Genomic DNA, 13,729 nt, shown 5'->3' on the forward strand with positions numbered 1-13,729 from the left:
TGATGCACACCTGTAGATGCAGCTACTTGGGATGCTGAGGCAGGAGGATTGCTTGAGCCCAGGATTTGGAGGCTTCAGTGAGCTATGATGATGCCATTGCATTCTAGCCCAGGCAATAGAGTAAAATCTTGTCTCAGAATAAATAAATAAATAAATAAATAAGTGCTACTCCAGTAAACACATGAATGATAAGAAAGCAAAAGAACCTTACTGTTGATATAGAGAAGTTTTAGTGGTCTGGACAGATCAAACCAACCTCAAACTTCCCTTAAGCAAAGCCTAATCCAGAAAAAGGTCCTAACTTTCTTCAATAACCTGAAGGCTGGGAGATGTGAGAAAGCTGCAGAAGAAAAGTCTGAAGCTAGCCTAGATAGATTCATGAGGTTTAAAAAAAGAATCTGCCTCCATACATAAACGTGCACGGTGAAGCTGCTAGTGCTGATATCGAAGCTGCAGCAAGTTATTCACAATATCTAGCTAATATTGCTGTAAAAATGGCTACACTAAACAACAGATTTTTGGTGTAGATAAAATAGCCTTATATTGAAAGAAAATATCATCTAGGACTTATATACCTAGAGAGGAGAAGTCAATGTATGGCTTCAAAATCTCACAGGACAGGCTGACTCTCTTCTTGGGGCTAACGCAGCTGCTGATTTTAGGTTGAAGCCAAAGCTCATTAACCATTCTGAAAATCCTAGGGCCCTGTAGAATTATGATAAATCAACATTGCCTGTGCTTAGAAATAAAACAACAAAGTCTGAATGAAAGCACATCTGTTTACAGCATGGTTTGCTGAATATTTTAAGCCCATAGTTGAGACCTACTGCTCAGGAAAACAAAAAAGATTCCTTGAAAAATATTACTGCTCATTGACAAGGCACCTGGTCACCCAAGATCTCTGATGGAGACTCACAAGAAGATAAATGTTGTTTATGGAAACATCTATTCTGTAGCTCACAGATCAAAGAGAACTTTTACATTCAAGTCTTACTATGTAAGAAATACATTTCATAAGGCTATATCTACTATAGACAGTGATTCCTCTGATAGATCTGGGCATAGTAATTTGAAAACCTTCTAGAAAGGATTCACCATTGCTATTGACAACATTTGCAATTCCTGAGGGGAGGTCAAAATGTCAACATTAAGAGGAGTTCAGAAGAAGGTGATTCCAACTCTCCTCGATGACTCTGAGGGCTTTAAAACTTCAGTGGAGGAAGTAACTGCAGATGTGGTAGAAACAGCAAGAGAATTAGAAGTAGACCCAGAAGGTGTGACTGATCTCATGCTGCAATCTCATGATAAAACTTGAATGGATCAGGAGTTGCTTCCTATGGATGAGCAAAGAAAGTGATTTTATCATATGGAATCTATTCCTCATGAAGATGCTGTGAACACTGTTGAAATGACAACAAAGGGTTTAGAACATTGCATAAACTTAGCTGATAAAGCAGCAGCAGAGTTTGAGAGGACTGACTCCAGTATTGAAAGATGTTCTACCATGAGTGAAATGCTATCGAACACCATTCATGCTACAGAGAAATCTTTCAGGAAAACAAGTGTCCATTCATGTGGGAAACTTCATTGTGTCTTATTTGAAGAAATTACCACAGTCACCCAAACCTTCAGTAGCCACTACTCTGATCAGTCAGCAGCCATCAACATTGAGGCAAGACCCTCCACCAGCAAAAAATATTACCACTTGCTGAAGGCTCAGGTTATCATTAACATTTTTAGCAATAAAACAATAAATTATTTTTAATTAAGGTATATACATTTTTTAGACATAATGCTGTTAACACTTTATAGATGACAGTATAGTGTAAATGTAACTTCTATATGGGCTGGGAAATCATAAAATTTGTGCAACTCACTTTATCACAATATTTCCTCATTTCCCTGATCTGAAACCAAACCCCCAATATCTCTGAGGAATACCTGTATGTAAATAAGTTTTTGTAAATGAATATTTCTTTAGCACCATGTCAAGCACTTATATTGTAACTATAACACTAGGCTTCTACTCTCATGAAGTTTAAATCCTAGATAAAGGACATAGAAAAATAGAAAAATAGCCACTAGTGAAAACATCTATGACAAAAATAAAACATCTTCCATACCTTGTTGCCCTCTTTAATAAACTATAATCTAAGATGGACTGGATCTTATGCACAGCTATTCTGTTGCTGGGCCACTGTTATGTTCCTTCCCACACAATGAAGAAAAGCTCCCAAACAATAACCTCTAAACAGCCTTCAATTTTGGGGACCAGGACTCACTATCACTATGGGCTCTCTGCTGGAATACTTTTTAAAATCCATAATCTAACATAGATTTGTAACTGCCAAGAATGGTACAACAAAACAGGTGGGAAGTTAAAATCTTGTGAAAGAGGAATTTATTTAGTTCCCACTTTTAACATCTGTCATAATGGTTTGGTACTTTTTTTTTTTTTAGATAAAATGACTCCTTGCCCACTACCATAGCGATTAATAAGATATGTATTGTCTATACACCATGAACATCACTTTATTATTATGGAATCAGGAACAAATTTTAATAGACAAATGGCCCATGTCTGTAATCTATTGTTAAGGCTTTGGGTTTTACCTTAAGTACAAACAAAAATCACTGTCTTTAGCAAACGTTTTCCAATATTTAAATGGTTGATATGAGCTATTTCCATATAGCAGAATGATATCTTCAGCTATGAAGAAAAATATTTTACAGCTAATTCACTCAGGAAGTCAATGCACCCAGAACTGATTCTCCATGTAGGTTTCTGAGGTTTCCATGGCTGTAGCTTTCAAAATGAAATCTAGGCTAAAACAACAAATCCATAATTTATGATAAGAATTTTTCTTTACGGTTTTCAGAAAACACAAATTTGAGTGCCTGAAGATATTTCAACTTGTATAATATGTATTTTGCTTGCAGGCATCCTGGGGGGGTGAGTTTGCTCACAAAGATTGGGTGATTTTACATCTGGGTGAGAAATTCCTGTTGGGCTCTTTGATTTTCAAAATTCAAAATGTCAGAACCTCACTTCACCTGACTAGAACATTACATGTATCACCTGTTTCTCTGGCTTCTAAATGTTACAGATATGTTGATAATAAACAGGATAAGAAATGCCTTCCAGGTACTTGTTTATAAAGTATCATCTTGAACAGCCCAAAATCCACCTCTCAGCCAAAGTCTGATTTAAAGGAAGTTATATTTAGGGACAATAAAGAGACATGCTTTCTATCCACTTCTCCACATGTTCTCAGCTCTACCTTTGGGTCACATCACATTAGCCCTGTGGTTATCAGCTGGAGTAAGGACACAGGTAACACGAGAAAATACCCCAGGTAATTCTAACACGTGTCTAGCCTAATCCAGCCATCTGTATGGTCACTTAACATGGAATCACATTTTAATATTATGCCTTTGAATCTTATTGAATATTGCTGTAAAATCAGATACACAAACTTAGATTTGCATTTTTATGAAGTCCAGTATTAAAAACTTTGCCCTGAAAAAGACTGGTTGGTATCTTTCACTTAAAGAATAAGTGAATCAACTTATTTTGGTTTATGCTTTACCTGACGGGAAATTGAAAGCCAGGTTTTCTACTCATCCATAGAAAAGTATTGACTCCTACAATTTTTTTCTTTCTATTTTTTCCTTTGTTTTATTTGTTTGGTTATGCTTGTTTTTCTGATAACCAATTAGAAAATCTCTCTCAAATGAGACGGTAAGGAAAGCAATTGCAAGTGAGTCAATGGTGACTGGTTAGGAAGGCAGAGGCAGACTTGCAGAGAGGCTGCAGGAGCCGGCGCGGCCCCTCCGCACGCACAGTCTGTGCTTCCCTCGGACGCCCCTCGCTGTCCTACAGCACCACATTTCCTCTCTCTACGGGGTCATTTCCATAAATATATAAACATGCTGTCACTTATCCCTTTTTAAAAAAGAAAAAAATTAAAAACAAAACATCTCTCTCAACACCCTTCCTATCTGCTTACCACCCGGCTTCTCTCTGCCTTTTTAAGGCAAAACTCCACGAAACAATTGTCACTATTTGCTGCCTACAATTTCTCTTCTCTCTCTTTTATCTTCTGTCACTCACTCTAATCACTCCAGTGAAACAGCTCTTATTAAGGTCACCAATGACCTCCACATTGCCAAATCCAAAGGTCACTTCTCAGTCTTCCTGCCCCTTGAAACACCAGCAATATTTCATATAGCGGATTACTCTCTTCTGCTTGAAATAATTTCTTCACAACTCCAGGACGCACGTGCCCCTGGTTCTCTTCCTGCCTCATGGACACTTGTTTTCACACTTCTTTGCAAGTTCCTCCTCCTACCTCAGACACCACATTGCCATGTCCCAGAGCTGGTCCACACTCACTTCTCAAGTGATATCACCCAGGCTCATGACTTTACATACCATCTAAATGCTACTGGTTCCTAAATCATTCATATTACTAATGATCTCAAATTGTATCTCTAACTCACACCACATCCCTAAACTCCAGAATTATGTTTCTCACCTACTACTGAACATCTCCATTTAGAAATGTATTAGGCATCTCCAACTTAGCATGTCCCAAACCAATCTCACTGTTAGCACATCTGGATTAATCAGCAATTCTTATTAGCTCTCCCATAAATATAAACACACACGCATCTGTATTTCTTTCCTATCTACGAAATCCAAGCATTTTTCCCTACCTCCATTAGCACCAATTGGTCCCAACCACCTTCACCTCTTACTAGCCTTCTACTTGCCTATCTCCCTCGACATTGAAAAATTATTCTTAAAAGTGCTGTTGAATTCAGTTGCTTAGGATTTCTGCACTTATGTTTACACTAATAAAACTGTTGAATAGTTTTTTAAATTTGTTTAATGCTTTTCCTATTTTATGTAATGCTCTAATTTTTGTGTCAGGAATAATATTCCCTTCTGGGATAAGTCCTTTTCCAAGCTTCTAAAATACCAACTTTACATAATGTAGGAATTTTCTCCTGTTTAATGTTTGGTAGAATTATTCAGTAAAAACTTTTGGGCATCATGCCATTTTAGAGGGTCTTTCACTAATTTTTCAGTTTTATCATTGGTAATAGTTTATTCAGGTTTCTTAACTCTTCTTCAATCACTTTTGATAATTTATAAACGTCCTCAAAATTAGACATTTCACCTAAATTTTCAAATATAATAGTATGTAGTATTCCCTATGAAATTATTAATAAATAATCTCCCTGTTGTCCATATTTAAATTTCCTTCTCATGCCTAATAATTGTATTTTCTTATTTCTTGAATAGATTGCCAAAGATAATCTATTTTGTTGATCTATTTAAGGAAATATCTCTTGTATTATTAATCAAGTTTATATTTTAAATGTTGGTCCATTAATTCTTCTCATATTTTATTAATTCATCCCCTCTGCTTTTTAAAAGTTTGTTTTTGGTTTTCTAATAAATAAATATAAGAACACGAGATTTTATCTTATTTTGGCTACATCTCTTAGATTTAGTAGACTTTATCTCCATTTTACATATGAAGCTTTAAAAAGCTATTTTTCAAAAGGTCATGCAAATAGAGTGGTAAAGCAGGAATTCAAATCTAAGTGTGATTTACACAAAATCAGAGAAGCTCTTTGAAATGCATTACACATAGCAGACATAGAGATAGATGCATTCACACAAAAGGAAATACAGTTAACATATGTGAGCATGTTTATTTCATTTAAATAAAAACATTAAAATGATGTCATGCCATTTATACATGAGAAGATGTATAAATGCTATTTTAATGTGGTTAAAATGAAACTTCCAAGTGGAACTGAAATTTGATAAATCAACTCAGCAGTGTGTATTAAATGCCATAAATTAATCATGTCCTTTGACTTAGTAACCTCAGATCTTAGCATTTTTCCATAAGCAATATTTCACAAAAGTAAAACTGCTGCATACAGAAATATAACCAGCCTGTGAAAAGTCATAATCTGAAGATCCAGCAATGGAATGAAAAAGCAGAAAACTACCAAGTAAAAACTCAGTGGGGTATTTTTAGTCATTAAAGATAATATCAGACTGCATAAAGAAGAAAATGTTTACAGCATAATAAACAGAAATCAAAATAGTATATGCATTGTAATCATGGCTATGTAAATGTACATATGTGCAGAAGAAACCAGAGGAAAATACTCCCAATGGATATTATTGATTGTATTAAAGCAATTTTAATATACTTCAGAGACACAGGTCTTATCTTTTAAAAATGCAAGTATAAATGATTTTACTGAATACAAGCAGGTCTAGACAAACTACATGGGACCAGGTTTAAAGCACAGGTGTTGAAAGTAGCCTTTACAAGGTACGCTACTCAACCTGAAACACAGAAATAAGAAGAGAGGAGATGGAGATACTTTGATATACAGATATACAGACTAACAAAACAAAAACAAAAGGAGCTTATGTCAGACAGCCTCAGTCTTCTATAAACACAGGAGTGGCTATAATAAGAGTGATGGAGACAAGGTTGGGGTTGATGATCAAGTGGTGGAAAAAATCCAGAACACCTTCCATGTGAAGAAATCTCATCAAGCCTATGTTACCAAGCAAAGGCTAACAGTACACCCAATCAGCAAATAAAGCTCATATTTAATAGAAAAAAATAAAATAAACAATCACTAAAGAAATGGTGGCATCCAGAAACATGTATCAGGAATGTTTTTTCTAAGATTACTGCAATCTGCTCTAAGAAAATTCTACTCACAGAAAAATCACATGCTTATATGAAAATTACATAGTCAGAGGGTGGTTTAATGACTTCCACAAGGCTCAGGTACTTTTAATTTAGAGGTCAGTCATTCATTTAAGGTAATGATGCCATGTTATTTCTCAAACAGATTTACACAGAAACTCTGGAAATTCTAAGTTCTATATTCAATAACTCTGATTAGTCATGGAGCATAATCATGATCACAACTAATCAGATGTTCCTGAAGTCTTATTTGAAATCACATGAAACAGTTGATTAAGTTAATCCTCTTATTTGGGGAAATGTCTTTTACAGCAGTGGTCCCAACCCTTTTTGGCACCACGGACCGGTTTGATGGAAACTTTTTTCCACAGACCTGGGGGCGATGGGCAGGAGGGGTGGTTTCAGGATGACCCAAGTGCATCACATCTATTGTGCACTTCATTCCTGTTATTACTACACCATTAACCTCTCTGCTAATGATCACCTGTGTTTGTAGCCGCTCCCCATCACCGCCTCGGCTCCACCTCAGATCATCAGGCATTAGATTCTCATGAGGAACACGCAACCTAGATCCCTCACATGTGCAGTTTACAGTAGGGTTGGAGCTCCTATGAGAATCTAATTCCGCTGCTGATCTGACAGAAGGCGGAGCTCAGGTGGTGATGCGAGCCCTGGGGAGCAGCTATAAATACAGATGAAGCTTCACTCACCCACAGCTCACCTCCTGCTGTGTGGCCTCCCTCCTAACAGGCCAAAGACTGGTACCGAACCACGGCCCAGGGGTTGGGGACTGCAGTTTTACAGTGTTCCTTCTTACTTTTTTAGAGATTATGCATTTAAAAGAGTTGAAGCAACAAAGCATCCCACTCTAGGTCTTATACAGCCAGAAGGTTCTTAAGCTGCATTGTAAGAACAGACACCAATTAAGAAAGTTCTAGGCCGGGCGCGGTGGCTCACGCCTGTAATCCTAGCACTCTGGGAGGCCGAGGCGGGTGGATCGCTCGAGGTCAGGAGTTCGAGACCAGCCTGAGCAAGAGTGAGACCCCGTCTCTACTAAAAATAGAAAGAAATTATATGGACAACTAAAATATATATATACAAAAAATTAGCCGGACATGGTGGTGCATGCCTGTAGTCCCAGCTACTCGGGAGGCTGAGGCAGCAGGATCGCTTAAGCCCAGGAGTTTGAGGTTGCTGTGAGCTAGACTGACGCCACGGCACTCACTCTAGCCCAGGCAACAGAGTGAGACTCTGTCTCAAAAAAAAAAAGGAAAGTTCTACCATTCTATCCTTCAGGAAAAAATGATTAAGCAAAAAAAAAAGTTAAACTGAAAAGAAGAAAGCATACAGATAATACAAATATATACAAAGGCTCTGAATAGCAGAGAGAAAATTACTTGTGTAAAATTACCTAAATATTCCTTAAAGAAATAATGTTCGATTACATATAAACTTTTTTCCTTCTGTGTAAAATCAAGCATTGCTCTCACAGTTCAAATCTGTAGTAAAACATATTTTGAAGAGAAAAAAGTCTATTTTACTCAACTTCTTGTTAAGCTGAATGAGGTCCCAAGTCCACTGTTAATATTTATAGGAATTCAGACATACATCTTACATCCTAAACTTTTGAACATTATTATTACAAAGCAACATAACCTTAACCAGATAAAACTAGACTCTATATGAAAACTTTTAAATTAATTTCTGACATTGACAACGAGAAACATTAAAAAGAAAACAGAAAAACAAGAAACAGAGAAAGAGAGTGAGCGAGTTTATAAATGTCTTCAGCTACTGTTTCTTAGTGCTTCCATTTCACAATAGAAAAAGCAAACCCTACAAACGGAACAAAATCCCCTGGACTCTCAGCCCGTGCTACTCCACATGTCTGCCACCCTGACCCATCCTCCCACTCCTCCCTCCCTGCTGACCAAATGCTTCCACTGTGCCCTGGAACTCACTATCATCAACAAACCCCTTTTACACTGAAAGAAATAGTTTTCAGGTTTTTTTAAAAATTTTTTTCCCCCAGCTGAAACCTTCCTGCCCTCCTAATACTGCTTACTATAGCAAAGCTGATTATCACATAATGTAAAATTAATCTGTGGAATGTATGGTCACAGGTATTAATTAAATAATTCAGATATTTCTTAAATGCAGTAACAGATATTTTATAAATGTGAAGAAAAGACTGGCTATCCCAGGAAAAATGAGTATTTTAAAGCTGACATTCTATGACAGTCTGCCCCTTTACTAACAACCAAACAAAAGTGAAAACAAGAAGGCCGGGCGCGGTGGCTCACGCCTGTAATCCTAGCATTCTGGGAGGCCGAGGCAGGTGGATTGTTTGAGCTCAGGAGTTCGAGACCAGCCTGAGCAAGAGCGAGACCCCATCCCTACTAAAAATAGAAAGAAATTATCTGGCCAACTAAAATATATATATATAGAAAAAAAAAAAATTAGCCGGGCATGGTGGCGCATGCCTGTAGTCCCAGCTACACGGGAGGCTGAGGCAGAAGGATTGCTTGAGCCCAGGAGTTTGAGGTTGCTGTGAGCTAGGCTGATGCCACGGCACTCACTCTAGCCCAGGCAACAAAGTGAGACTCTGTCTCAAAAAAAAAGAAGAAAGCTGAATTAGTAATGAAACTAGGCAATTATGGTTGCTACATGCCATAAATTCCAAGACAATTTTGCTGGACATGATACCAATGAAGCCAAATTAAAAAGAGTCACTAAGAGCTTAGTTAAAATTTCTCATTCCCAAGAAAATGATACTGTTGCATAAAGTAAATAAAAATTATTCTGGGGAAAACAATGACATAAGATCCCATTTAATATGGTTAAGGGCTGAATGTGAACTCCTGCTGTCTTCAACAGGGCCCTGTATTTAGAAACAGCCTGAATGGAAATCCAGGGAAACTTCATGATTCACTAACAGAACTGAGCATTTTTTTTAAAACTTGGCATGCAAAAACACTAAATAGAATGTATGCAGTCACACTGTTAACCAGACCAAGTTAAAATGAAGACAAGACAATGAAATCTGGAATTTGTTTCAATCAAGCTGGATAAAAATCACAGCGATCCACTCCCTCTGTGGGAATGTCCACAACTGTTCCCTGCAGAGTCCCTCAGTCACTTCAGACTGCCCTGACCACTGAACCTCAAGATGTAGCCTCTCAACACACTATCTAGCAGGGGCATTCTAAGGATATTTGCACAAAAAGTAAACAGAGATAAGGAAAATCTAACTATGAATAGCACACTTATCATTCAAGGATAAACAAAAATTTTAAAAAGAAATCAACAAATGGCCATTTTAAAAAGAAGAAAAAAGCCTACTAAAAATATTCAAAGTGTTAGTATTATACTAGTATACATAGGACAAAAGCTAATTTTGGATGTTGTAGGAGGAAGAATATATGCAAAATAAATTTTAGGAAAGCATCTGCCTTGCACTCTCAAGAAAATTAAAGAAAAATTAACAAAGAAGATATTATCAATGAGATCATAACACAGATTGAAATGAAGAAAAAGCACCCAAAATACAGAAGTAATTTTAATTAGAAAGAGCCATTTTGAATTAAAGTAGAATTAGAAACAGTACAGAAGAGAATTATGCTGCAGAAGTTCAAGCTAACGATGCAGAGAATAAATCCAAGTGGTTCTAGAACCGGCAGCAAAAGACCAGGAAAAGATGGAAGACACGGTAGTCAGTAATCTTGAAGGGAACAAAATGAATGGGAAAGAACCTATGCCCCAAGAAACAAGTAGAATACAGGAAGCTTCAGCCCTTCAATTCGCACACAGACATTTCCCAGCTCTGGCCCATCCTGCAGTGACCACAGGGGCCAGGGGGTCCCGGAGGATCTGTGTGATCCCAGAGCGTGGACATTCTGGGTGGGTTGCCTTCCAGGTAGAGGGACAATGATGACCAAAGTGCCAGCTCTCCTTCAATCAGACTCTTTTCCTCCCCCTCCCCTCCCCCACCCACAGCTCCCTCCAATTTGCGACTTCTCTACTGACTTTATTCCATATTAATGAGTGATGCTTTGGAGAGGGCACTCCGTTTTTGCCATTATTTTTCTAATACGTTAACATGTTAGAGTACTGAGAAAATGTACAAAAACAGTTCGCATTTCCAATACTATGGTAGTAAACATTATAGTCACATTACTTACCCTGCTGACTTCCTTGGGAGCTGACTCATCTGAGGGATGAAGAAAGAAGGGGAAAAAACACAATTAGAAACTCTAAGAAGATTCTGAAATATAAAGCATGTCATTCACTCTCAATAAACTCAAAGGCTCTTTGCAATGCTTCCTCTTACAAAATGTACGAATTTGATTTTAAAAAACTGTAAAGGTTAAACATAACAAATTTAGAGTTAGAAGTATACATTAATTTCAGAGGGAAAATTAATACCACCACCACAATCCTTTTCCAGATTACATCTTTTAGATGTTCTAAAATGAACGTGTCTAGGCCGGGCGCGGTGGCTCACGCCTGTAATCCTAGCACTCTGGGAGGCCGAGGCGGGTGGATCGCTTGAGGTCAGGAGTTCGAGACCAGCCTGAGCAAGAGTGAGACCCCGTCTCTACTAAAAATAGAAAGAAATGATATGGACAACTAAAATACATATATACAAAAAAATTAGCCGGGCATGGTGGCACATGCCTGTAGTCCCAGCTACTCGGGAGGCTGAGGCAGTAGGATCGCTTAAGCCCAGGAGTTTGAGGTTGCTGTGAGCTAGGCTGACGCCACGGCACTCACTCTAGCCCGGGCAACAGAGTGAGACTCTGTCTCAAAAAAAAAAAAAAAAAAAAAAAAAAATGAACGTGTCTGCAAATACAGCTACACATGTATCTAAAAATGGGGTTTATAACACTTGCAGTTGTCTACATGATATAACCCACATGAACATCCCCAACGACTGTTAACACTTGCATCAGGGTTAATTCCATCAGACCTGGAGTTGGCCTGAGCCGTTTTGCCGAAATAAGAAATGCACCTGTGTGGCACCCTGGTCAAGGAATGAACCGTACCCGTTAACGGTGCTGCTTAGCCCAGCTTTGTCAACAGTGTTTACTGGTAAAGTTAGACTAATGGTTTGCGCTAGGTCTAGCTACAGGCAAGAAAATGCCTGTGTGACCAACAGGGTGTAAGAAACAAGCTGGCAGAGACCCCCTCTGGAATGTCGCTGGTGTGGCCCTAACAAATGGAAGGTTACTGGAACTCGGGCTGGCCTCTCCAGACTCCTTGCTGGAGGCATCCTTTAATTTAATGCTGTGGCATTATCATGTCTGTCCCCTGCAATAAACTTTAGATTTACAAGTATTGTCATTTGGGGTTTTATGCCTTTTTTCGTAATCAAACCCTATCTGTCACCATCAGTGCACATTTAACATGACAAAAATTGAACATATTCTGTGTCATTCCAGAACACAGCCTAGCTTATCTAGACACCGTGAATAACACGCCCACATCTCTGTCCCCAGAGTTTGGGTAAGGCAGTTATTCTCCTTTCTCCTTTCATACCCACATTAACTAAATTACTGAGTCCCTATGTTTCCTTTTTTCTATAATCTTTCTCAGACTTACTGCTTACCATCAATTTCCTCATATGACAACCAGTCTAGTCCCAAGTCACATATCAACCAACAGCTTCCATGCTGGTCCCCGAATCCAGTATGTACCCAATATGTGCAATCACATCTAGGCCTAGACACACACACACTCTCTCTCTCTCTCTCTCTCTCTCTGAATCACTCACTCAGTTTGTCTCTGAAAAATATGCCATCTATTATGGCTCTCAAATGCTTCAGAACCTAAAGTAAACTAAATTTCAACACAGGGCAAACACTGACTTGACTTAGGGACCTTTTAAAAAATACCTAGGTCAGTTCTATTAGACAGTAGGTGTTCAAAAAACAGTATCTATTGGTTGTAATACTGTATTATTATACACTTGCTTATAGATTTCATAAGCATAATGGTTAGAGTATGTCATTGGACTTCCCTAAGAAGGTAACAATGGTATAGGAAAAACATTTTATCTACAATGAAGTCTGATAATAAAAAAAAAACTTCAACTCCTTATGCTTTATCCTTTCCTAGGCCTCTCCAAGATGAGATTATTTAATCATTACAACAAATTTATTAACAGATTATAAAGTTACGTATTTTTATCTAAGAAATTCAATGAGCATGTTTGAAAAAGTCTGACTGAATTAAAAAGCATATAATGAAAGGCAGCAGTGTGTGAACAGGTTTAATACTAAGACTGACTGGAGTTTATCAAGCTATGGCACTTTGGAATTTTCTCCCCTCCACTAGTCACCACCGCAGATTCGAAAGATAGTTCAATGGAAGAATAGCTTGACTGTCCAGACGTCTATAAATAAATGTTCCTTTGGCTTTTTCCATTAGTCTTGCTTAGTTAGTACTTCTCAAACTTGTGTGTGTATAAGATACTTGTATGTATTCACAAAACCAACTATTTTTTGTTTTATAGGCAATTTAAAGTTTAGGAAAGAAAAATTTTACCTGCTGTTGATTTATGAATTTTCCCCTTACAAACTAATTTAGAAATGTATCCTCTATATATCCCTCCAACTTAGCAGTCAAACAATTTTTGTTAAATGAATGTCAAGTCACTAGCTGCGTTACTTTGGGCAAGATGCCTGACTTCTTTTGCTACCTTACAAGTGTGAAGTGAAATAACAATATAAATTGTTACTGAAAAAGATTCCCCACTGCCATTTGAAAATGAAAGGCCATTTTCAAAGTAATACAGAAGAAATGTCACCACCTCTCACTCATGCAGTTCATGACTTCTTGCAGATCACGTATGAATTCAGGTTAAGAACCCACGACTTAGAATGTCACCTTCCCTATACATTTCCAGCTTGCCCTCCTGACTGAACTACTGGAATGGCATTTCACAGGGTTCAGCAACGAAGCTGTCTTTGAAA

The 13,729-nt window shown here is 37.8% G+C and overlaps 1 protein-coding gene across 1 annotated transcript in view; it reads right to left on the reverse strand.

Annotated features, from left to right (window-relative positions):
* PDE10A (phosphodiesterase 10A) overlaps positions 1-13,729 on the reverse strand; it is a 230,854-nt gene that overhangs the window by 106,835 nt on the left and 110,290 nt on the right. The window contains exon 3 of the mRNA XM_069489102.1: positions 10,937-10,965. Within this exon, the coding sequence (XP_069345203.1) occupies positions 10,937-10,965 (29 nt within the window). The remainder of the gene's footprint in view (positions 1-10,936; positions 10,966-13,729) is intronic.

Source organism: Eulemur rufifrons, chromosome 15, assembly GCF_041146395.1.
Source record: "Eulemur rufifrons isolate Redbay chromosome 15, OSU_ERuf_1, whole genome shotgun sequence".
Taxonomy (NCBI): Eukaryota; Metazoa; Chordata; class Mammalia; order Primates; family Lemuridae; genus Eulemur; species Eulemur rufifrons.